The following is a 26,305-nucleotide window of genomic DNA, read 5'->3' as shown; positions in this document are numbered from 1 at the left end:
TTAATTTTATTCATCTGCTGTTCTAGTCACATTACCATTGATAACTCCACAGGAGTTCCACATCCCCTCCCATGTTCCTTCTTAGCACTTAAACTTCTGATGGCAGAATGTCATTCTGTACATTCAAAAGCCCTGCATTTAGTTAACTACAACCAGTTTGCAGTCTGTACAGAAATGGCTGAATGATAAAAAAAGACATTAATATCTGCAGAGTTTCACAACAATAAAAAAATATTATTTTAAAAAAATAAGATTCAGCTAAAATTAGTATACACTTGTCCTGTATACTATTTGAGTTTTGTCTCTATCCCACAGAACTGTCTTATATGAGTGCTGTCCTGGCTATATGAAGATGGATGGTACTAGAGGATGTCCTGCAGGTACAAACTTTTTTTCATATGAATGAGTCAGTATATGAGAAGCATTACAACACAGGAAACTTTCAACGGTGGCCATCTTGAGAAATCATTGCCTCTTTTTAAGAATTACTGCCTGAGAATGCAGTTTCTTTTGCATACAATCAACTCAGTTAAAATCAACTGGCACTGCATTTGACTGTGCTGTTTATGTAGAATTTCCCAGCTTCTTCCAGTTGCTGGGTTGGAGGGGAATGGAAGCATCTCTGGTTCCCAAAGCTGTTGAAGAACTTTTATCTCTATTCCCATGACATCCTAAAACAATGTAAAGCATACCAGTAAAGTCAGAAACATAGGACAGAAAGTGTGGCATATCTAAATTCTGTTTATTCCTTCTCTTAAGAAGACCTGTATCTTATTTACCAAAAGAATGTTATAAGTTTTAAATAAAATAAAGAGTGAAAATGAAGACAGGAATTCTTGATTTCTCCTATTGGTGCTGTTTTGTTTTGCATAAATAGAAATATTTGCAGCAGTGAAGAATAATCTGAGAAGGAATGTATTTCATAACTTTAGATTAGTTCAGTGCTATGAACTAATCTTTTTACATTAAATAACAGAGTTAGGCATATCAAAGACAAACTTTGGTTTGTTCAGAAGAATTAATCTGGCTTTAAATGTTTACATTGAGATGAGGTCAGCCACATTCTAAAATTTTCTGCTCCTCTCTGTGACCATAAAAAGAGCCAAGAACAATTAGCTTACATGCAGATGCCTCACTTCTGGATGTCTAAAATTAAGAGATATAAATCCTGTTCTCAAGTAACAATGTTTTAGCTGTGAAACTATAGCCATTCTTGCTCTCTGGATGAATCGATACATGCAGAAATCACAGACTAGAAGAGCAAGAGACATCAGGTCTGCCATGTTCAAATGAGACCAACTCCATTGAAGTTTTTGTGATAATTTATGGAATTTATTCCTGTCCTCAATGGGTAGCCTTCTGTTTCAGTATGGGTTGGTACAAAACAAGACCACTCTTCTGAAGAAAACATGACAATATTTGGCTTTGCTTGATTTAATTTTTCATTAAGAAAAAAAATAAAAACAAAAAAACCAAAATCAAAACCAACAAAAATACAAACAGATGTGTTTAAAAGTTTTTTGAGTATGTTGAGAATTGAAATTTAATCAAAGTACATCGCTTTAACATTGATTTAAAGTTTCAGAAAGACAATACTATTGACCAGTCAAAGGAAACAAAGTAGATTTGACTGTGAGAAACTGGATGACTGAGAGTTTACAGGTTTCTTATCTCAAATTTATTTTAGTTGCTCCTATCGATCATGTATATGGGACACTTGGTATTGTGGGAGCTACCTCCACGCAGCAGTATTCTGACATATCAAAGCTGAGAGCAGAGATTGAGGGACGAGGATCATTCACTTTCTTTGCACCAAGCAATGAAGCCTGGGAGCAATTAGATTCTGTAAGTCTGTGTCTGTGTCTGTGTGTACCCACTCGTGTATGTTGAGCATGTAAATCTTTCAGCTAATGCTGTTTTAGCTGCAACAGTTAGTACATGATAATGTAGATTAGAAACCATACCGATATTTTAGATAAAAGTTGCACTCCACAAGTTATAATAAAAGAATTTACAAGTTTAACATGCATTGCTGAAGCTAGAGAGTCTGAATTTATTTTCAGGAATACTAAACAACTGTAAATGTTTCTTATTGAAGAGCTTGCGTGACATATATCAGTATCATTACTATAATTCTCATAGTTTTGGAGAAACTGACAGGGATTCCAGCAATTGGATGTTGTAGAATGTAGTCTTACTTTCTCAGTGATTCAGGTGTTCTTCTTTCAGTAATGTTTTTATTTAAATAAATACTGAATCACAACTCCTCCAATAACATGTCTGTGATGAGACCTCTTTTCTTCCGTGTCAAAGTTGTGTCAGCTAACAGGAAATATCCATTATTGAATATATTGAAAGCACATGTTAGAATAGAGCAATAAGTACATCCTTCCAACTGAATGTTCTGAAGCTTCAGATTACATAAATTCTTTTCTTCTTCAGGAAATTCATAGAAATTTGGTTGACAATGTAAATATTGAACTATATAATGCTCTGCACCACCATATGGTAAACAAACGCATGTTGACAAAGGATCTGAAGAATGGCATGACACTAGTGTCCATGTATAATGGCCAGAAATTGCTTATTAACCATTATCCTAATGGGGTAAGTCTTTTTTTTTTCATAAATGATTATTCAGTTATAGCCATTACTATTTCCTTTATTTCCTTTATTTCCTTTATTTCCTTTATTTCCTTTATTTCCTTCATTTCCTTCATTTCCTTCGTTTCCTTCGTTTCCTTCGTTTCCTTCGTTTCCTTCGTTTCCTTCATTTCCTTCATTTCCTTCATTTCCTTCATTTCCCTTTTCCTTTCCTTTGAGAATATAAGTTATAGAAAGCTTAACACCTAGGAAGTCAATTGCCACCTAAAAAACCAAATAAACTTCCACCTGAAACTTTTTCTGCTCTGTACAGTAATGGATAAGAATTAATGAACATGTGATCATTTTTTTAGAAATAAAAGTTCAAATGAGAATGAACTTTCTTGTTAAAAGACAAATATAATTTCTTCATTGTTCAAATATAGGTTGTTACTGTTAACTGTGCCAGAATAATCCATGGTAACCAAATTGCTACCAATGGTGTTGTTCATGTCATTGATCGTGTCCTGAATGCTGTTGGAAATACCATTCAAGATTTTATTGAAGTCGAGGATGATCTTTCATCTCTTAGAGTAAGTGGACAAAAATAAAAATGCTTCTCTGGTCTTTTAGTTTTATCTTCTTTCTGTTCTATTTGTGTCTGACACCTGGAAGTAGGAAGTGTTAGTGCAGTAAGAGAAGGAATAAGCTAGGAAGTCCAGCTAATACTGCAGATCTAGTTCTGTAAGAAAACAAAGCATATTTTGCACAAAAAGTCTATTTTGCCACTGTGTGGATCAAATATCTGACAGAATGTCTCCCTGTACATAAAAAAAAATTGTCTTCCTTTCATTGAGGCCCTTCTTTTACTGAAATAATCAGAAGTATGAGGGTAAATGGTGGAAGCTCCCTCCCTGGAAACATTCAAAGTGTGGCTGGATTGGGGTCTGAGCAACCTCATTTAGCTGAAGATGTCTCTGCTCATCACAGAGAATGTTGGACTAAATGAACTTTAAAGGCCCCTTCCAACCTAAATAATTCTATGATTTTAAATTACAGTGTCCAAAATTAGATACATGTTGAGTAGAGTTGAGTAGAGAAGGAAGGGAAGGTTTGAAGAGGCCCTCAGTGATCATCTAATCCAGCTGTCTGGCCAATGTAGGGATGACAAAAAGTTAAAGCATGTTTTTAAGGGCATTGCTCACATGGCTCTTAAGCATTCATTGTTTAACCACCCTTCTGTAGAGGAATGTTTCTGAATGCCAAGCCTGAATCTCCAGTGCCTTATGTTTGAGCCATTCCCATGAGTCCTGTCACTGTATCCCAAGGAGAAGAGCTCCTCACCTCCCTCTTCATTTCTCTTCCTCAGGAAGCTGTAGAGAGCAATGAGATCACCTCTCAGCCTCCTCCTTGTATTTAATCAAATTAGTTATACATCTGTAACACATTTTTTATTATTTCAGGGGGAAATTCTTACCTTTGATAGACTATTGTTTTGATGTAATTTGTCAAAACCTATATGTTCACATTTTTCCTTTGAAATTTCAAGCCATAATAATAATAATTTCTGCCCTGTTGTCACGTCTCCCATAATTTATAGATTACTGTCTGCTAAATTAAGGAGGTAATTCAGTATAACAAGACACATTTTCCCCACACAATTATTTTTCTATTCCTTTTTATCAAATAATTGTTAACACAAGTTTCTACTACAGTCTAAAATTAAAGAACCTGTGGACATTTGGTGAAACTAGAAAGCTAATATATTTTGGTAATAATTTGAATAACCATGATTAAAAACTAAATGTATTTTCTAGGCTGCTGCCATCACATCTGGAGTCTTGGATATTCTTGGAAAGCCTGGCCATTTCACACTCTTTGCTCCAACTAATGAAGCTTTTGAAAAACTACCAAGGGGGGTCTTGGAAAGGATCATGTCTGACAAGGTGGCTTCTGAAGGTATGAAATTTATTTTTTGGAAATGAGAGAGAAAAGGTAGAAATGACTTTACCCTAGGAGTTCTAAAATTAAGTACCTTTATTTTCATATATATAGGAGGAGTTATTTCTTCTGTCTCTGATTTTTCCAGTTACCTAAGCATTCAAATTAATTGAAAACTTAATTTCCAAAACATATTAAAGGATAATGTGAAAATATGGGCACATTAATATTTCTGATAGTTCAGCTGCATAGTTACAATAGAGATTCCTGCATCTAGGAATTCACGGATATCTGCATGTGGATTCTTGACATAGCTTTCTTAGAAAGAGTTTTTTCATACAAAAAGGTCATATTCCTGTGATAGAAAAATTCTGCCCTGCAAGCTGAACTGAATTTATAATATATATTCTGACCAGGTGTAACAGTCAACCAACTTATTCTTCTAAGGACTACAATAACACTAAAAAACTGATAGTCTGTTGTGTGAAGAGTAATATAATGAAACTTATAAAAATAATGTAATGTGATAATTTATGCTCGCCTGCGTGTGAATTTTACATATAAATATGTAATATATGTCCAAACTATATATGAACTTCCTGCATTTTTCTCTGCAGCTCTTGTGAAGTTCCATATTTTAAATACCCTCCAGTGCTCTGAAGCCATCACAGGTGGAGCGGTCTATGAAACCTTGGAAGGAAACACAGTTGAAGTTGGTTGTGATGGTGAAAGTCTGACTGTGAACGGAGTGAAGATGGTGAAACGCAAAGATATTGTGACAAGCAATGGTGTTATCCACCTCATTGATAGAGTGCTGATCCCTGATTCTGGTCAGTGATCTATATGAAAAACTTCTTAAGATTTTTTCTACAGTATTACCTAGATTCCCTCAGACTTATTGTTGTGTATAACATGAAAAATCCAAACAGGAAAGGGAGTAAATTAAGTTAAAATAACTTGTCTTATTCTATTTGCAGCCAAGGAAGTCATTGAACTTGGGGGTGACCAGCAGGCTACTTTTAAAGACCTAGTGGTACAGCTCGGACTGGCATCTTCTCTAAGACCAGAGGGCCAATACACTCTCCTGGCACCTCTGAATGGTGCTTTCTCAGGTCAGTAGCCTTAAAAGATTATGCTCTGAATGTCAAAATGAACGAGAATATATGCAGCACCAACAATTTTCCAAATAAGCCCCAGTACTTGTTCTGAGTCCCAAGAGACACAGAGAGAAAGAGTTCATCAATTCAAAATACATATCATACAAAAAGACAAAGCAAGCCTAATCACCAGGCTGCACAACTTGTTTTTTAATTGTATCATTTGCTAATGGAAATCATATCACTAAAATAATACATGAAAAAAGCACAGAGAGATGATGGTAAATCATAAAATCATAGGAAAAGGAAAAGTGAGATATTAATGAATTGCCAGGTCCCTTAATCCTTACATTACTTGCATTAGAGTCACAACATATTTATTTTTTTTAAAAGTATATAAGGAGGTTGGTATTTCCCAGTATGTTGAAGAGAGAGAAACCAATACACTTGCACTATACAAGAGGTGTTTGCATATCTGCAGAAGTGACCACATGATCATCCTGCCCTTCTCACAAGAATTCAAGTTTCCACTCACCCACAGAAGCAAAATTTGAAAGGTTTTAAGATGCACATGCAGAAAGGAAAGGTTGCAATAAGATCTTCAGCAGTAATTCAGAAGATGGAGCAGTCCCATCTATGAATCTGCCCTACTATTTATATCAATTAATCAGGGTTATGTTAAAAGTTTGAATTGAAGAAATGGCAATTTTCAAAACCACTTTGATAAATCATTTCTGAATACACAGATCTATCCAAGACTTAATTCAAATATTTCAAAGAAAATCTAAGTATTTCCATGGTCTTTTAATATAATGTCCACAGTTAACCTTATTCGAACAAAAAGTCACTCTATAAATCGCTATAAATGGTTTTATAGATGACACCTTAAGGATGGACCAACGCCTTCTTAAAACGATCCTGCAGAATCATATTATAAAAGTGAAAGTTGGGCTTAATGAACTGTATAATGGACAAGAGCTGGAGACAATTGGAGGAAAACTTCTTAGAGTCTTTGTGTATCGCACAGTAAGTGAATGGGGCTTTCTAACAATACATATCCCAGCTGGGGAATTGAAAAGTCACAAAAAAAACCAAACCAAAACAAAAAAAACCAAAAAAAACCCAAAAAAAAAAACCAAAACAAAACAAAAAAAAAAACAAAACAAAAAACAAACAAACAAAAAAAAAAAACGGAATGAAACCTCCAAAATTTACCATTACAACTCTATAGCAAAAATCTTTACGCTTTTAAGCTTGAAAAAAGAAAAGTGTAAATCCAATTTATACTGAAGGGAACTTTGTTTGCATGGAAGTATTTCTTTGGAAAATGAAACAGGATTCCAAATTTGACACTGCATTAGATACAAAGCTTTAAAGCTAGTTTCTAAACTAAATAAGAACATTCCTAAAGGAAACAAAAAAATCCAGTTTGTAAATATTTACACTATATTAATTTACTCCAAATTTTGCTACTTTTTCTTTCTCAACGAATACCACATTTCTTGGCAAGAACACAAAATTTGACTGAAAGAAATACATATGAGGATTGTTTTAAAATGTGGGTCACTGCTGGGAAGTATGCATCTATTTCATTTTATCAAATATGTTTCAATGGGTACCACTGCGTGATTAGTTCCTGTTGTTTCTCCTTTAATCAGGCTGTATGCGTTGAAAATTCATGCATGGTCAGAGGAAGTAAAGAAGGAAGGAATGGTTTTATTCATGTCTTCAGACAGATCATTAATCCAGCAGAAAAGACATTGCATGAAACGCTGAGAAATGATAAGCGTTTTAGGTGAGTAGCAGTTTTGACAGCACTGAGATCTTTCCTGCAGAGCACAACTGCAGATACACCACAGCTGGTCTGAAAAATAATTATGGAATGCAGGTTATTGGATTTAGGGGGGTGAAGGAAGGAAAGCAGAGAGGGGATTATTCCCTCCTGAAAACAAACCAAACCAAACCAAAAACAAAGCAAAGAAAAATAAATACAAAAACAAAACCAAACCAAACCAAAACAAAACAAAAGAAAGAAAGAAAAAAAAAAAAAGGAGGGGGAAAGAAAAAAGGAAAAGTATTCTCTTTTGAATGTATGCTAAAATGCTTATTTACAGCACATAGAAGTCTGTAAGACTCTAGAATGAAGTGGGTAAGAGGACAAAGGAAAGTGGATGATACATCCAGAGCTGTGGAAGCAGTGGAGTCATGAGATTTTATCAAGAAGTGATGCAATTCCACAGGGGTGTAGCATGATTGCATACCCTTCCAGAGTGTATTTCTGTCCCCTTCCTGCAAGTATCTAAATACTCCTAGAGATAGTAACTACCTTTGGCATCTTCCCTTTATCTCTTTGAAATGTGCTTTCATTCAATTAATTCTGCTCTGATCTAGGCTGCTACTATGTTTTTTCTCAAATCATTTTTCATCAGTCTGCTACTCTTAAAACTCTTTTTTTCTCCTTACTTTTCCTCCTCCACTGTCCTTATATCTGGGAAATAATGAGAGTGTTTGCTGCACTATCAGAAAAAATGAGGGATCTAAGGGCCTAGACCCAAGCAGAGTTATTACACTTCAACAGAATTTATTTGTGTTTTATCTCTTTGTTGTAAACAGCGTTTTCCTCAGCCTGGTGAAAGCTGCAGATTTAGATGATGTTCTGTCACGGCCTGGGCAATGGACTCTGTTTGTTCCAACTAATGAAGCCTTTAAAGGTTTAACTGATGATGATAAAGATATATTGATAAGTAAGTACCATAAGAAAATTAGAAATATGAGCAAAGGGAAAACCAATGGAAAAGGTGACCAGTGTGTTTATCCCACAAAATATTTCTGATAAAACGGTTTATCTTCTGAGTAGAGCAGACCATAGGACTTCCCTAAACTACCCCTTTCTTGAGTGACAGAGAATAATTTTTGTAAAAAAAAGCATCTAACCTGTATTTAAATTTAATTTTCAATTCTTGATATGTTACTCTGAGGTAAAATTACCTTGCAAGTTGAAATCTGCATTCATTTAGTTATTTTCAAATTTTTATCATTAAACCTAGAGATTTTTAATACTGGTAAGTCACTTAGATCACATTTCTTTACAAGTTGTGACTTTTGCATTCGAAGATGTGTAATACTGACTTTTCACTGCCTCCACCTAGTGACCTCTGATATTACGTCTCTCCAGCTTGAGTATTGAATATGTATTTCCAAATGCAAATTTACTTATTTTATTTCTGTTGTACACTTTGACTTTAATACACAGATATTTCACAAGATTGAAAAGTAGTTTCTTGAATATCATGCTTCATTTCAATATGAGAAAAAGCAGAGTGAATACATCTTCCTACAGAATTTCCCTCTAGAGGGGTAGATTAGCCACAGCACTATAAATATTTGTATTTTATTTGAGATTAAATCTAACATGTGCACAAGTGTGGGATGAGCTGTTGCCCCAAATCCCACATCCAGAAGGTCAGTCACATTTTCCATTCATGCACTTTTCAGATCAAAGTTCAAAGACATGAAGCCAAATCCCATGAATCCTCAATGACTTCAAAGAATCCCTCTCAGAGCATTGATAAGAAGCAACTGCATCTCTATTCAGCCTAAAAATCATTAGAGGCACTGCAAATTTGAATTCTCTCTTCAGCCCTTTAAAGTTATAGTGGTCCAAATTACCCCTTAGTGTGGTGTATCTCTAGTGACTGACAATAAATTAACAGATTAAGCTATCTAATGTTAATTAGATATTAATTATAAAATTAAATGAAGCCTGTTTCAAGGCTCTGAACTGAAGTAACTGGATAAATTTCATATAATTATTTTTATTAACTAGGACTGCATTTATCAGGCTTATTATTTTTGTCTTACATTCACAATGACTTTGCCCATACCATTTTTGGAATACTTCTATAATTGATTACAAACATACTTGCCCTTCTACTTTTCAAAGAGCTTTATGTACTTATGTACCAGCTTTTCCTATCATTGTGACTCAGTTTCAGCTTACCCTCCTTGATAGAGGAGTATTTAATTTAGCCTCACTACTGTTTTTTTGCAGCATAATGTTCAGGTTATTGATGTTTGTTTGTTTGTTTTGGGGTGATGGTTGCTGTTTTGTTTGGGGTTTTTTGTTTGGTTGGTTTTGTTTGGTTTTTTATTACTTTCTGAAATTCTATCTTGGTTTTCTTTGAAGATATTATGTTGTTTTCTTCATAAAAATGAAACCCTGAAGTACGATTTTTGTTTTAAGGAATAAAGAAATACCTTGTTTTTCTATAGGAAAGACACAAATCAATGTTTTTTTTTATATTAACCCTGATGCATAGAAAAAAGGCAATATGATAGTTTATGAAAACAGCTTTAGAATGAGCATTTTTAAGCTAGGTATATAACAACGCTACCTATGAATGGTGCAGTCACAAATCTCAGTGCTAATTAATTGCAATTGCATTGCATTGCAGTAGTAAAGTGAATTGCATTAATATCAAAACAAAAAGGTTAAAAAGGAAAATGGTCACGGAAAAAAGCACCAGGAAAAAAATCCTAACTGGCGAGTTATTTCTATTGATCATGTTCTGAGTGCCTTTTTGTCATATGGCTGTTTTTCCCTCTTTATCATAATTTTAAAATCTTCAAATTGTAAATGTTTATGGTAGTTTCATTCATAGTGTGCCTAATTCTGGCTCAAGCCTATGTGAATCCTTAGAATTTCCAGAAAGAACCATCCATTACCATTTAACTTGTACTCTTACTTTTCTTTTTAAATAGGAGACAAAAATGCTCTCAGAAACATTCTCCTTTACCACTTGACGCAAGGAGTTTCCATTGGGAGTGGCTTTGAGCCTGGTGTGACAAACATTCTTAAAACTATTCAAGGAGGGAAACTCTACTTGAAAACAGTTAAGTGTTGAAAAAGAAGTCTTTTAACAGGGACTGGACATGCCATGTCTATCCACATTACAGAATGGGGTGCATTTCTCTGAACATTGTATTTAGGAGGTTGGGTTTGTTTTTTAATGTCCCTTATAACTCATCTTCTCTTTCCATCTTCTACCAGGTGAATGATACTCTTCTGGTTAATGAACTGAAATCAAAAGAATCTGATATCATGGCAACTAATGGTGTCATTCATGTTATTGATAAACTCCTATATCCAGCAGGTAAGAATTAATTAATGGAATTCATGCACCCTCTTCTGAATCTCTTTACATCTTATGAAGGTACAGTAGAAAAAAAGTTAATTCCCTTAAAGACACGATTCCTATGTGGAATAAGAAACACAAAATGTAACTAACTACTCATTTTATGGAAGACCCATGCTTCAAAACATGGCAACTGTTTGACATTTTGAGTCAAGTGGAAGACAAGATGCCATCTTTACCATATGAAAGAAGGCATATGTGCATGGACACACTTGTGTGAGTCTTTAAGAGTGATCTCATCTCCTGTTCACCATAAATGAAAGTAAAATGAAAACAGCTGTATGTTTTTTCTTACATGCCTGTTTCTTTTGTTAGATCTGCCCGTTGGAAATGATCAGTTGCTCACAATCCTGAAGAAGCTGATTAAATACATTCAAATTAAGGTACTCCTTAAATAATGGTTTCTTCATTTTTTTTTGGCAGGATATGAGAAACAATGTACATTATGATTCATAAGTAGAATCACTGGGTAGAATATCTGGGATTGGAAGAGACCTTAAAGGTCATCTAGATCCAACCTCACTTCCATGGGCAGGGATACCTCCCACTTGTCCAAGTTGCTCAAAGCCCCATCAAAGCCCCATGAACACTTCCAGGGAGGGGGCAGCCACAACTTCCTTGGGCAACCTCTTGCAGTGTCAATTTATTCCCTGGTCCTTCTGTTTCTTCATCAAGCAACACCTTAAATAGCTTCCAATTACCCAAATATAATAATAAATGATACACTGTACTTGACAGTTAGAGTGTATGCTTTTCAACACCAAATAATTTTATAATATTTGCATTTGGATACCTTCGATGTGAACAGGTAAAGTTGGCTCTTTGGTTCTGGTACACTTTATCACTCCAGCAAAAGAGAACACTTCTAAATCCTTGAGTTAATCCCTCTTTGAAAGAAATATTGGGTAAATTGCTATGTCATTTAACCCACCAGGCTCAGTAGCCTGTGAAGAAAACCAGGTACTCTTATCTGTCTTGAGCGTCTTCTTGAGACTGCATTCTACCTCAACAGTTTCTGAGAAGATCTAGGCAAATAGTATAGCCTAATTTTTAGATCAGTGAAGCAGTGACTCCTACACAAACTCATCAGGAAATGCCCCTGCAAGTGTTTTCTTTTAAATTTTAACATCAATTTTCTGTATTTCTAGTTTGTTCGTGACAGTACCTTCAAAGAGATTCCATTGACATTTTACAGTAAGTTCATTTTAAATACTTCCAGATGGGTTTGAAATTGTTTTTTAAATGTTGCCAATTCCATTCTTGAATATAGATATTTTATTTTATTTTTTAAAAAGGAGTGGTTTCTGGGAAAGTAAGGTGTGCCAAAGAAGCACAGGAAAGACTAATAGTAGAATGTTTCTGGCTGTTGTGCTACTGTATGTATTTTTTCCCTTTCCAGAGATGAGACTGGGAAGTAACCCTGAATTAAGCTGTTTAAAATCTCTGGAGTACACAAGAAACATAAGGAAAAGATTATTTTTCAGTTTTTACTGAAGGTTCAGTGTTTGATACATTGCATTGTTATACTGTCTGACTACACAAGATGTAGCATTGACCAAACTCTGCATCAAGATGCTTTCTTTTTCATAAATGCTTCCAGAAGGATAAATTGTACTCATTCCATTCATTTTCCACACATGGAAATATGTGGCTTACAGGGGAGGCAGTTGTTCTGACCATTTTCTCTCTTAAGAAGTAAATGTGAAAAAAAAAGGAAACTTGTTGCTCTGTTGCATCCTTCCTCAGGGTTCATGATCAGGTCTTGCAAAATGTCAGAAGACAAAGAATCCTATGAAGCTTTGGCTTGTGAGAGAATATGGATTTAGGCAGATTATTAAATTTTTATAGGATTCTACCCACACTTCTCAGCAGAAACAGACTGTCTCAGTAGGCTTTTGAAAACTGAGAATGGACATGCTGAAGTTAAAAGACTCTTGGAACAAAAAATAATCTATCTTTATGGCAAGTTGAACAGGAGTCAACAATGTAGCCTGGCAGCCAAAAGGGCCTGGTTTGAAGTGCCAAGGCACAACAGAGCTAGGCAGTCAAGCCAGGGAATTGCTCCACTTAACACTGCCCTGGTGTGGTGCTACCTCACGTACCATTATGGGGTTTTGGATGCTTTAATACAAGGACTGTCAGACTACTTGAGTGTGTCCAGAGGAGTGTGACCATGTGGTGAAAGATTTCAAGGGCCCAACTTAAGAAAACAGCTGAGGTCACTTAATTTGTTCAGTTACAGAAGGCTGAGAGGTGACCTGACATAGTGGCATGCCAGATGTGGCATCTGCAGATCACTTGTGCACACTGCCACATAGTAGCAAGAGCTGAAATCTGTACTCAAGTTCTTTTTAAGTTACTTCTCTAAAATCTGTGATTTTATCCACAACTTTATGTCCAGTCCAAAACTACCTGATCATTACCCTAAAGAAACTATAAGAATGGAATGTGCTTTATATTCCATTTTCTATACTTTCAGAAATTAACATAATTGAAAGCAACGTCCAGCCCATCATCAGAAAGGAAGGTAAATGAGACCGTTAGTATATATACTTCTGTATATGTTCATATGCATATACAGAATATATATTGTATATATTTCTTTAATAGGACACATTTTGTACATAACTCCAGGACATTCAGGACTTTGCTGGAAAAGCAAAGATACAAATATTGTAATTAGAACTGGCTGAAATATTTTGTCTTTAAAATTTCTGATAGTTGTTCTCCCAAAATAGATTTTCTTTTTTCTACAGGCATTTAAAAATATTTTTAAATAATATTTCTTCAAACAATCTCTTTTAAGTGCCCCAAGCATTACCATATTTTAAATGAAAAAAAAAATCTGTTTTATTCAAAACAACAATTTTTGCAAAAATAAATAACTTGTCTCTTATAAGTTGAACGGGGGAAAAATCAGTTTAGTTTTCAATCAGTTCTAAATACCAATATCTGTCAGATGCCTGGAACGGATATTTAGCCAAATTTTCTTCCTGAGACAAAATCATGACTTAAAGATTATTGGTGGGACTGAAGAGAGCAAAAAGTGGGGCTGGGATTGCCAAAATCACTTGTGATTCATGACTAAAACATTCATTGGTTTCACTATATCATGTACATTGTAAATGAGCTCCAGTTTCCCACTGAAATGAAAACACTCTCAGGGAAACCGATGAAGCTCAGCTGAGAAGAAGGGAAGTTAAAAATGTATTGCAAAAATTTTATCTAGACTTTTTGATCATTGTTTCTGGGAGGACTTCCTCCCAGCAGAAGTTACATGAACCTGCTTTTTTCTTCACCAGCCTGTCTGTGTTTCAAACCATTTAGCATATCCACTGATATTTGTCACCCAGTCTCTATCATTAAATCAGATCCATAGAACAATATAAACAAATAAAACAAAGCTTCCTGATGGTAACTCAGCTAAGATATTTTTGAAATATTCCTGAGAATCACTCTCTGAAAGTACCTGTTCTTCTGTATTAAATCCAGAGACAGGGCATATAGGCGAGGTGCTTTTCTATGATGTTAGGAAGTTTAAAATTAAGTGAAACAAACCTCTCTTTAAAAGAAAAATTGAGATATCTGAGCACTTCTGTAGTCAAATGTACTCCTAAATGTTACTCACCAGAGAGAGAAAATAACTTTATAAGTTAGGATATTGAAGAGTTACCTCTTTGTCTTGCCAATACAGTGTTTATGCTTTGGGACACACTCCAGGGAATGATCTCTGGCTAATGTAGCCTTTCTCCTGATGATTCAGAAATAAACCAAATAAAGACAATTCTGGCCCTTCTGAGTTTGCTCTTAGTAACTGCAGTGAGCAGCAGCTCCCAATAAAACCACATAAACCCATAACTTTCTGTAGAAAAAAGCTACTGATTCTATGCAACCAATCAGTTGCATACTGATTTTCACAAAATTGTCAGGAAGATCAAGGAGACAATGATGGAATGGAAACTTCAGTAAAAAAAAAAAATGATTTCTGCCCTTTCCTGTCTTAATGTTTCCTGCTTGAATTATGTTTCCACTGTTCATACATAGAAGAGAGATTGAAACCCAAATCCTAATGGATTAAGTGTTCAAAGGATTGATCCTAAATGAAAAACCCAGCCCTTAAAGAAAAAAACCAAAACAAAAAAACCCAAACCAACAAACCAAAAACCCCCAAGTGACATAAGAGAATTCTGATCAAAATATAGTTTCTTCTTTGATATCTTTACAGTTATTAAGAAATAACATAACAAAGATTTGCCTCTCTAGTCCTTTTCTAAGCCTTCACTTGCAAAGCCATAGCAATAAGGTTCTAGTAACACAGCAAAGTAGGCTTCTTACTAATACATATAGAAGAAGACTTCCTATCAGCTGCTGAGGATCTGATTTTTGCCTGAGACTTGTCAACAGATGTTAAAAATACCACATACAGAAAAGTAAAAAAAAAAAAAAAAAAAATTGAAAAAATTGTAAGTAGTAAGTGGGGAACAAGATCTAAATTGAAGATGAATGGGAGAAAATTCAGGACTGTACAGCATTGCTGCAAGTGGTTTCTCAGGTTTCAAAAATCCTTCATTACAGGGATCTGGTTTATTAAAGATAGGGGGGATAATGCTGGCTTCATCTCAGTCCCATGGAATACCATAAGTATTTTTATGACAATTTGTAACATGTTTTTTTTTCCTGTGTCACAGACCCATCTATCACGCAGCTCACTAAATTAATTGAAGGGGAACCTGAATTCAAAATAGTCAGGGAAGGGGAGACAGTAACTAAAGTGATTCATGGAGGTTGGTATTCTTTCAGCACCTTAATTTGTATTAGTTAAAATTTCAAATGTTCATTATTCCCAGTCAGTTTCTACTTATGTAAGTGATTCATGTGTTATGTTAGACAACTGTTCTGTTTTTTTGACAAGACTTTTTGGAGATGTTGTAATATTATTGCATCATTTCTTTCTCATTTCTCATGCATTTCAAAAAATTGGGTTTTTTGCATAGCTATGCCCCATATGTGAAATCAAGACAATGTCAGAAACCCTCTGCATGCTGACATGACATGTCTCAGCTGAGAATTATTTGCTGGTCGTTCTCCTGGAAAAAAAAATGCAGTATGTGGTTCTGTGATAGAAAGATAATTTTATCAGAGAAGTAAATTTGCCTTCTGCTTTGCTAAAGGCACTGAGAAGTCCAAATCTAAGGTGCCACCCCATTGCCATCCTAAATTTTGGGGAAATTTAATTGCTTGTTTCCTCCGAACAGTTTTTTTTCCCATAAAATATGTTGTGGTATTTTCTTGTGTGCTTCAGGAATTTTCAGCATCTCAAAACCAGTGCTTGTAACACTGTTCATCACTTGTTTAATGTCTTCAATTTAGAACCAGTCATTAAAACATACACCAAAATCATTGACGGGCGACCTGTGGAAGTGACAGAGAAAAAAGTAACAGAAGAAAGAATAATTCAAGGTAAATTATGCTGAACTACTCATAATTAGTGAAATTCATCACTACATACAGAAGTAAGACATCTTAAGTTCTGTTCTAATGGTTCTGGCTATGTGTGCTACAAAGACATGTACAGAAATGACAGCAATATTTTAACTGCATGCTGACAATGAAAATGTCTTTTTTTTTTTTTTTTTCCTTAAATGTATGTGCAAAGTGTCTGGTTTTGAGGGTTTCTTGCTACCATTTCAGGATAAGGCTGCTTTTATTGCACTGGTTTAAAATTTTTGCTTTAAAGAGAAGATTTATAAATTTTTTTCTTGAATTTGTGGGTTCTGTATTTCAAGACAGGTTTCATCTGAGCAACTGTAGACCTTCAGTATGTAGATACTTTATTTTACATGTCACCCCTGGCTCACTTTACAGACATTTGAGAAAAAAAAACTTTTCTGTTTCCCTTTAAGGAGAAGCTTAGATTAATCTGACATCCACAAATTAGACATTTGTATCTTGCTAATGTAAGATAAAAATTAATGTGCATCTGTAGACCTTGATCTTACCATACAGCAACTTTCAAACTCTTTTCAGAGTTTCAGACTCTTTGGCTGGTTTCAATTGTATGTGACTTGCTACAGAGATATTTCTTTAAGAGTCCTAGAAAAATGACAGAAATTGAGAAGTGGAACAAGGCATATTTAAGCAATCTCAAATTCTCTTCTGAAGTGTTTTGATCCCCATAGTTACACAACACTTTGAGTGCTGCCATTAAAATTGTGTCTGCTAGAGCAACAGTAAGACCAGGACCTTGTTAAAGGAACATATTGACTTATCAGAAAATCTTAATGTTCAGTTTATTTAGAAAATCTTAAAGTTCATTGTAAGAGTCATTCAAGCAAGAGAGCAATAAACCAAACTTAATTTGTTCTCATACAACTGTTTTCTACAATGAAAATAACTGAATGAAAACCATTAGTAGTTTCTGAATAAATCTGGGAGGAGGTTTCAACACAAAATTTCTGGAGAAGAAAATAAAATACTGTTTTCTCATTTCTAAAAATCAAATTTCACTAATATCCCACATGCAATAGTCAATATAATGTAAAAGGCCAGTGTTTAAGACTATTTTCTTCTTTTCCCTCTGCCGTAGAAACTAATAAAGGAACTCAAATATTAGGCTCTGAAATTATTCATATAAGTAACAAAACCAACGACCTCTATTTATAAAAACGGATAGAGGCACTTTTTGCACTTAGGAAATATCTTATCTTTGGCCTAATAAAATAAAGTAATTCAAATTGTCTTTTAAAAATGAAGATATATTTTCTCTAAATATCTTAGATTTGTCCAAGAACTTTTCTGAATAGCTTTAAATACTATTTGTAGCCCTCGTTCAGTTTAATTTGGGACACCATGAAACATACAATTGTCACAAAAGAAGGTTAAGGCATGTTAAAGACAGAATGATCTGAAATGTCAAATAGGAAAAACTAACTTAAAAGGCAACCCTGTTATACCTGATTAAAGTCACTTTCTTACACATCTTTTTTGAGGTCCTGAAATAAAATATACCAGAATTACTGCAGGTGGTTCAGACAATGAAGAAAAGTTGAAGAAAATCCTTGAAGAAGGTTAGTATCCTTGTTTTCTTTCCTTTAAAAATATATATTATTAAAGTAATTACTGAATGGATGCTCTGTATTTTCAGCAAAGTTGCTCATACTGCTAAATCATACCTGGAGACTAAACCTCAGAGGTGTCCAAACCTAACATTCTGGTTTGAGTCTCTGATGTTCACATTTCAGTCAGCTCAAGAGTTGAAGCTGTCTGGGTCTAATATGTATTATGCTGTGTTTGTCATGTAAGATGGTATTTTCAGTGTTCACATGGAATTTAATATCAAAACAGATGAAGTTTGCAATTCAGAAAAATGCTATGACAGGATTAAGTCAGTAATATCCTGCTATAGGATTGCCAAATGTTTTCTGTACATCAATTTTTTTTGCGATAACCTGTATCCTATCAGAGGTTACCAAGGTGACCAAATTTATTGAAGGTGATGGTGATTTACTTGAAGATGAAGAAATCAAAAGACTTCTGCAGGGAGGTAAATCAGTGTATTATGACTAACCTTTTTGCAACAGGTTATGATAACTGAAACCCCTCTCAGATATGTTGTTCTCAACATTTTAAAGACTGACCTAGTGGAAATGTAATTTTATTGGGGAAAAAAAGAGAATGCCACATATGAAAAGCCAGATGTCTGTGAAACAGAAACAAATGCCAAAGTTTGATTAACTGATCTTATTATGATATTGATTGTGAGAAAGAAAAAAAATTCAGTCTTTAAAAAGTTATCTAATTAAAACTCAGAGCAGCAATGAAGATTTATTCCACTAGCTGTGAACCCTTTTTTTCAGCAAATTCAAATCTGTGAAAAACACTTCTGAAGTATGAAGTACTGTAATAAGCCAAATTCTTCCTACTTATCAGTTCATCAGAAATAAATATTCATTGCCCTCAGGTTAATAATTAAAGGCATGTTTAGCATCCTTCCTTCAATGCTTACAGGTGATGGGAATCAATGTATTAACTTTAATTCTCTTCAAATATAGCATTCCAAGGAATGGTCTTCTTTCTTGCTTGCTCTCTTCTAACAGTTCTGCCTATAACCAGTAGATGTAGAAAACTGGAAAAAAAAAACTTGTGCTTTTTAAATTAATCTTCATCTATGAATTTGGAATGTTTTCTGCTTAATGTAGATTAGAAAAACTATCTATAATAGCAATGGTAAATTAAAAAGAGAATTCAAGTGCTGTTTTTATTAAATGTTAGTGTAAAACTGAGCCAGGAGCTAAAAATCAGCTATCAGTATTTCTTTTGGCATAAATTAACTGAATCCACTTTATTTTATGTTCAATTTTTAGTAAGTTATAAACTTGAATACCAGTGAGTTAGCTCACAGCCAGCTGTGTATTCACTGAACTGAACATGGTAGTCCTTCAAAAGTACCATTCTATGGATGTGACTTAAACTTGCATTAAGTAAAAATATTAGTGGTAACTGAACAGCTTTCCACCAAACAAAACCATTCTGATTGAAAGTACAGCTACTCTTGGTTGTACAGATCGAAGCCAGGATTTACCTATGAACATCGAAGAGAAAGAGAAATGTCCAATATATACATTTTTTTATCTCCTCCTCTCTTGTGTCCCAGCTATGTGAAAGACCTGCTCTCTGGGGATACCTATTTCAGTGTTAAATACTTAAAAAGAAAGTTTAAAATAAAAGAAAACTATATATAGTCCATATCTTTGACTACATTCTACTTCTTTCAACCTGGATATAAAAAGCAGAAGCAAACTTTACCTGTAGAGCTGTTCAAAAATCTGGTGACAGGTCTAATGCCAGAAACTAACAATTACAATTGTAATTTAATCATCTTCAGTTACAGAGCAATACAGCTAAATAGCCATCATCTGTAGAACCATATCTTGCAGTGATCCCATGGGAAAAGAGAGTTTCTCTCTAGTAAATATGGAAAATACCACATTGTCTCTTGAATCCTGTTTTTTTTTCCTTGCTATTATGTTAGTTTGCATAAGCATCCTGCATTACAGAATGAACCAAATAGGCAGATTTATTTCTTGTTTTAATTTGACTTTTCTCTATCTTTTCCATGATTTGTCCAGTCATGTACCCTTGTCTCTCATGATAATACCTTACCATACATTTAGCCAGTCAAAGGAGACACATACAGTGATTTGTGGCTGGTGGTGACAATGGTGATAATGTTTTATGGCCCTCTTGCCTACATCAAATTACTTCTGTTTTACTGAAAATTTCATAAGCATTTAGATGCAAGCCCAGTCACATGGACTAAAGTAAAAGAATTATTTCATATGGCCTGTAATTCTACTCACAGAATATCCCAGCACTGCTTATTACAATTGGCAGCCTTTGCTGAAACAAAACTTCAAGCCAAGATTACAATGAGTGGCTCAGCCCCAGAGAAGCAATCGCATGTGGCAGGGCTGAAGAAATCAGCAATTCCATGAATAACATAGTGGCCTGCATACACAGAGACTTCCAAAATGACATGGTTCCCACTGGAGGTTCCTTTCATATGGAAAAATGCTATGTCAGATTTAACTAATTTGTTTTTGATGCTTATCATAGCTGGAACTGAGTACACCAAGGTTACTAAAATAATTGAGGGAGAGCCACAGATTATCGAGAGAGAAATCAAGAAAGTCCATCTGGAAGGTTAGTTTGTTTAAACATCCAGTATCACTAAGACCTGCTTTGTCTGAAGTGATCATTCCAGGTGGGGTTTTGTAGCATCCATTCACCCAAATCATGTAGGTCTGGTGGCAGCATTTGAATAAGAGTTATTTACTTCTCTTGGAAAACAATTCTTTTACTGATGGTGCAGAGAAAACTACTGAGGGTCATCTAGAAAAAGTAACTAAAAGCCTTAGCAGACATAGTAGACAAGAGGAAATGTTTAACCACAAGGCTTAGGTAAGAAATTTGAAATACCATGCACCATAAGAATTGCCTTTTCTCTAAGCAGCACATCCAGAAGAAGACCACGTGAGTTGTTTTTAACTTGTGTTATTTCTTGTCAGTACTAATATTATCTATTGATATGAGGGGTCCTCAGCATGGTGAAGGTGGGGTTGGGGGGAGGGAATGTACCTCTGGGGTTGAGTAAATATCTCAATGGATCTTGGAATTTCTCTGTCCTTATCCGGTTGCTAAATGAGGGGAGCTCTGGGGTTTGAAAATGCTGAATGGTGTCAAGGTTCAAAATGAATCTCCTAAAGGAGCCAAAAACAGTTCAGCCTGGCTTTGTATCAGGAATTTGTTCGTCAAGTTTAACAATCATTTTTTACAATCTTCATTCAAAGTTAAGATTAGCTTGCTAAGAGTTTCTTTTCTATTCACATTTGTAAGTATGAACTTATCCAATTCTAATTCCAATATTATAGAATGAAAAATTCTGTCGGCCTTTAAATTCGTAGGAAAAAAATATGGCTTATGAGGAATGAAGTTAAATAAATATGTTTCTACCTTTTCAATTTTGAAGTTTATGCTAAATACTGAAGTAATACCACACTGTTTGTATAAAGTTCATGTACAGGTCATACATGGAGGTCTGAATACTACTTTGCCTGTTATTGCATGTAAATGACAGACAGGTGTGATCTTCAACCATGAGGTTGACCTGAAATCATCACTGTATGGACAGCATGTAAATACAGAAATCATACAAAGGGTGGACCATGTTCTATCCTTTTCAGGAGAGTGCAGAACTATAATGTTGGTGCATTCACCCAGTTTTTAGCCTCAGATGCAATATAGTGAAGCCTGTATCTCAGGGCTATGCATCTATACACATTGTACCTCAAGATGAAAAGACAACTGTTTGTAGCTGATTAAGAAAAGATGCATAGTTATAAAGAAGGAAAAATACAAAAAACATTTCTGTGACAGTAATGGAAGAATTTTCTCATGCTTGGTAAATGTCAATCCTTCTGATCATGAAATATCTGGTTTAAAAAATATCTCAGTTTGATGGGAAAGAGGAAAAAATGTTTATAGTTTCACTGAGCCAGAAACTATATATTCTGGCATATTCTGTACAAAGATGTGTCTAGTAATAAGTGTGGTACCTGTTCTCTAGCTCTACTTTTTAAAACAGAATTGTCTAAAAATTAACTGAACTCTAAATACATAATGATCCTGTGGACTCACAATAAAATTACACACCAAGTCCCAAATAGAGCTGGAAATATGGCCAACAATTTGCAGTGGCCAATTTTCAAGCGTATCACTTATAAATAATTTCTGAAGTAATGTCTTTACAGCAGACCTGGACATCCTGTGACAAAAGCTGAGACAAGGTGCTGGGCTGTACACTAACCTGAGTTTGTACATCCCTGGCAGTGTCAGATGGTGTTCACTGAATGAAGAGCATGTTCCAAATGTCCTATAACATCCTAAAACTTGTAGGAGATTAGTGTAACTAATGGATTAATTCATGCCTTTAAAATGTAAACATACTTCTGAAATGTTGGTAAGATTTGATGATGACGACCCATGGCAGAAATGTGTGAATTGTACTGTAAGCATTCATGTTTCAGGTGATCAAGTCAACATGCTAATGGGAAAAAAAATGAAAAACTGAAAACCTTGTAAAACAGATTTTGTGAGTCAGCCATGAGTTTCCAACATTTCTAGTGAGTTTCAATTCACAGGTTCTTTCAAATAAATTCTAATTGCAACATTTCTATTTTCTAGAAGCACCTGTACGGAAAGCTCAACCAGGCAGGAGAACACAAGGTAAAAGAAAAACATGTATTTAAGCATGAATCAAATATTATTCTCAGCTATATTGGAAGTTGGGAGGTGAAAAAAATACCCATTAGAAAATGAAGGTTGAATGGACAAACTTGCATTAATGCTTTAAAAAAAAAAAAAAAAAAAAAAAAGAAAAGAAAGAAAAAAAAATCACTGTTGAACAAAGCCTAGTATTTTAAATTATTTTTTCTAGATTTTTTTTCTTTATATTTCTATTTGAAAACAACTTAGATTATGTGCTTTGGATGAACACAAACCAGTTTTTCATGTTAGAATAAAGGCATCACAGTGTGATCTAACTCTGACTTGACACTGAAAATGGTACTGTGGGATTCTTCACTCCCTCATTCTACGTAATTTTTATCTCTTAAGAACTTGAGAAATCACTATAATTTCCTAGGTGCCAGCACAACAGTAAAAGATTTAGCATCAGTCTTCATCTTTCTTTTTCACATCTGTTTCACAAATTAATATAGTATATACAGTAACTATATTATGTGTAATAATGTGAAGTTTTTCCATTTTTCCCAGGGGGAGCAGGAAGAAGGAGGACAAGATTAGCTTATCCCTAAAAGATTTCCAAGATAGAATCCACAGAATTCTGAATTAACATGGTCTTTGAGAAGAAGAGAAACTTTTTTTTTTTAAATGAGAGCATTAGAAAACGATGTTTTGATAACATAATGTAAACTGAACCATGAATCCACAAAAAGATGTGAAGCTGCAGATACTCACTACTAGCACGGTGCTCACTAGGAGGAGTAGTCCACTGAAGGTGCTTTAACTGCTCTTGATAGTAAGCAGTATCCAGGGTGGGATTCCAGAAAAGCTGAAGGCCATCAATTTCTGTAGAACCAGGATTCCTTATGCTGGCTAGTAAGTGCTTGCAGGTTTGGATTCAAAAAGAGCAGGGAATAATACAGAGTGTATTTTTTTATTATTATTATTTCCACTAAATAAGAAGTATAAATGAAATTAGACCATTAACAAAAATCATTTCAGGTGACTTCTAGAGTAATCTAAGAAAATATGAGATGATAACATAGCACTTTTGGTTCAGTAGTATTGTATGCTTTATGTAAGTCAAAGTTCATCATACGTTTAATGTCATGATGACACCAGTAATGTTACATTTCCTAAACAAAGAAATATGCCTTATCTTGAATGTTTCCTTTTTTTGTTGTTGTCCTACATTGCATATCCAAATGTCTTCTAGAAATATGGCTAATGGAAGTTCTAAAATGAAAAAAAAGCAAATAATAAGAGCTTCTTGAAATGTATTTGAGATTATGTTGACTTTTTGTAACAGAAGTCATTCCCACTAAAGGAATTCTATGCCAAGACATATACTGAGACTCTTAAGTTTTTCCCACTTTTCCCTCAACGTGTCTTTGATTGTGAAAGTGAATTATAAAAGGGATAAATAAAATGCATGTAAACAGTTAACTCAGCATGGAGAAAGGTTTTACAAAAATCAGACCAGGTCTGAAAGCTTTTATATCAGAAAATGCTTTGCTAGTGGTTGGCACTAATGTGGAGTTGTCTGTAAATTATGTCAATTTAATAACTCTTTTTATACTCATAGAAGTTGTTTGCCTTTATTAAGAAAAGTTGGAAAACAATTACTCATGAAGTAGAAAACACTCGTTCAAGGTGCCTTAATTCTGCAGACCAAAGTTTCAGAGGAGTTATCTAATGTGCTTTTATATTTCTGTTTTGAAATCAGTACTCAATAAAGAATTTGGCTGAACTGTGCTTGCTTTCATTTGTAATTATTTTTTTCATTAATAAAGCAAATTCTAGGTATTTTGAGTCTTTCAATGGAGCTTTTAGTTCAAAAATATCCTTCCACAAGAACAGATTGATGCTTCTGTTTCTCACTTAACACATCCTAGTGCACTTGAACTGCATCACTCTTCTCACTCTCCTTAAACACAGCGGAAAACCTTCCCTAATTTCATAATCAGATACCCCCTGAGTACTTCAACAGGACCCTCTGACTGTCACTAAACCATTAAACTGAAACTATGCCACTGTGAGTCAACTAAAATTTTAAAAGACCCTAGCAGTGTTAGGAGAGAAGTGTGTCTGTGCTCTCCTCTCCCCCAAAAAAAGCTGATAAGGAAGAAAATTCAATGGAACTGACAGATAAAACATGAACAGGAACTGGGGAGAAAGCAGAAGGAAGGAAGAAAATGGCTAAAAACCTACCTTGTGTTCGAATATTTTTAACTTTTCAAGTGGGAATAAATCTGTAGCATACTAGATTTTGTATATATTCTGATTTGATAACCTTTTTAAGCCTCTGATAGTCACTAAAGTACCTTTCTGTATGTCACCCTTCATTAATATCCTTCAGGTGAAATACAACAATATATAAAGGGCACTCCTCCATGAAAACTTGCTTCCCTGATAAAGTCCATCTCTATGAGCTTTTCCTTGGCCACAGAAGGTGTCTGCCCTGCTGCACTGCACACTGATGAGCTTTTCCTAATGCAGGTTGTTGGGCTGCAGTTCTGTGAGGGCACATTGCTGATCCATGGTCAATGTGCTGCCCAGCAGGACCCAATGTCCTCTGCTGAAGAGCTGAATTCCAGCCCACAGCCTGTACTGGTTCCTGGGATTATTCCTCCCCAGGGGCAGGACTCGGCTTGTGCCTTTGTTGAACTTCATGAGATACCTGTCAGACAATATCTTCAGCCTGTATTTTGAATGGCAGAACAGCCATCTGGTGTATTAATCACTCTTCCTCATTTTGTAGGCTCTGCAGACTTGTTGCAGATACACTCTGTCCCACTGCCCAAGTCATTAATGTAGATATACATATATGTACGCATATATAGGTATTCATATATGTATATATGTAAATAATATTAGGCCCAGTACTGACCCCTGGGATATGCCACTATGAAATGGAAGATGCTGCTGGCAATGGTGTGCCAAAAAGTTAAGCTATGTGGAGTGCTGCTTACTGCATGACTGCTTTCTAACCAGTCATTTCATTATAAATTTTGCTAATACGTTTAATCATGCCTGAGTTGAATCTCATGTGTTTATCCACCTAATTGGTAGTCCATTTATTTATTTGTTTATTTTTCTCAGCAAAATATTTAGCAATTTTTTCCTACAGATGGTTTTCCCAAAATGGAATATGTGGCCTGAATCAGGACCACACTGAAGCCCTATGATAGGAATGTGATGCTAAACCAAATTAAAACAGCACTTTTGCTAACTGAGAAAAAAATTCAATCCAAATACTGCTGGCAAGAGAAGGGAACATTTTCAGGGCCATAGACAGGAGTGATTTGGCATATAACTTGAAGAATTTTACCTGAGGCTCTTCAGGCTGTTGACTTAACTGCAAATAAGATCTAAGAAACTTCTTAAGGCTGTCAGTTTTCCTGCTATCTTTCAGAGCTCAGGTGCCGGCCTGTGACTGTCAGTCTGTCACCATGACCCATAGCAAATCCAAACCTCTCAGTTCTCAATGGAAAGTACAGATCCATCTGTCTACAGACACTTAGATCTGTTTTCCTGAAGGACTTAGCAGGACTTGTTTCTGTCTTTTATGAAGACTTTGATTACAAAGTTCCCATACAGCAGTGGAAGATATAGATGGAGCGATGAGTGAGATGGCTGAAACCCCACCTTGTTCCATCTCTAGAAAAAAGCAGCTATGATTGGGAA

General features: G+C 35.0%; 1 protein-coding gene across 9 annotated transcripts in view; it reads left to right on the top strand.

Annotated features, from left to right (window-relative positions):
• The window catches only part of POSTN (periostin), a 31,935-nt gene extending 7,562 nt beyond the window's left edge, over positions 1-24,373 (top strand). Inside the window, exons 3-24 of one of the 9 annotated variants that reach the window (XM_071737973.1) lie at positions 316-380; positions 1,688-1,845; positions 2,443-2,607; positions 3,030-3,176; positions 4,401-4,542; positions 5,142-5,354; positions 5,502-5,636; positions 6,499-6,647; positions 7,280-7,416; positions 8,235-8,365; positions 10,383-10,513; positions 10,672-10,774; positions 11,132-11,199; positions 11,965-12,010; positions 13,296-13,343; positions 15,505-15,600; positions 16,187-16,276; positions 17,806-17,883; positions 18,279-18,359; positions 20,432-20,518; positions 22,559-22,600; positions 23,150-23,263. In XM_071737973.1, coding sequence (XP_071594074.1) covers positions 316-380; positions 1,688-1,845; positions 2,443-2,607; positions 3,030-3,176; positions 4,401-4,542; positions 5,142-5,354; positions 5,502-5,636; positions 6,499-6,647; positions 7,280-7,416; positions 8,235-8,365; positions 10,383-10,513; positions 10,672-10,774; positions 11,132-11,199; positions 11,965-12,010; positions 13,296-13,343; positions 15,505-15,600; positions 16,187-16,276; positions 17,806-17,883; positions 18,279-18,359; positions 20,432-20,518; positions 22,559-22,600; positions 23,150-23,190 — 2,353 coding nt within the window. In that variant the 3' untranslated portion in view covers positions 23,191-23,263. Of the gene's footprint in view, positions 1-315; positions 381-1,687; positions 1,846-2,442; positions 2,608-3,029; positions 3,177-4,400; positions 4,543-5,141; positions 5,355-5,501; positions 5,637-6,498; positions 6,648-7,279; positions 7,417-8,234; positions 8,366-10,382; positions 10,514-10,671; positions 10,775-11,131; positions 11,200-11,964; positions 12,011-13,295; positions 13,344-15,504; positions 15,601-16,186; positions 16,277-17,805; positions 17,884-18,278; positions 18,360-20,431; positions 20,519-22,558; positions 22,601-23,149 lie in introns of all 9 variants that reach the window. The other 8 variants (XM_071738010.1, XM_071737981.1, XM_071737992.1 and 5 more) reach the window with 8 other exon arrangements.
• Positions 24,374-26,305: the final 1,932 nt, after the last annotated feature.

The sequence above is a fragment of the Heliangelus exortis genome, chromosome 1, assembly GCF_036169615.1.
Source record: "Heliangelus exortis chromosome 1, bHelExo1.hap1, whole genome shotgun sequence".
Taxonomy (NCBI): domain Eukaryota; kingdom Metazoa; phylum Chordata; class Aves; order Apodiformes; family Trochilidae; genus Heliangelus; species Heliangelus exortis.
This window is presented reverse-complemented; position numbering and strand designations above follow the sequence as displayed.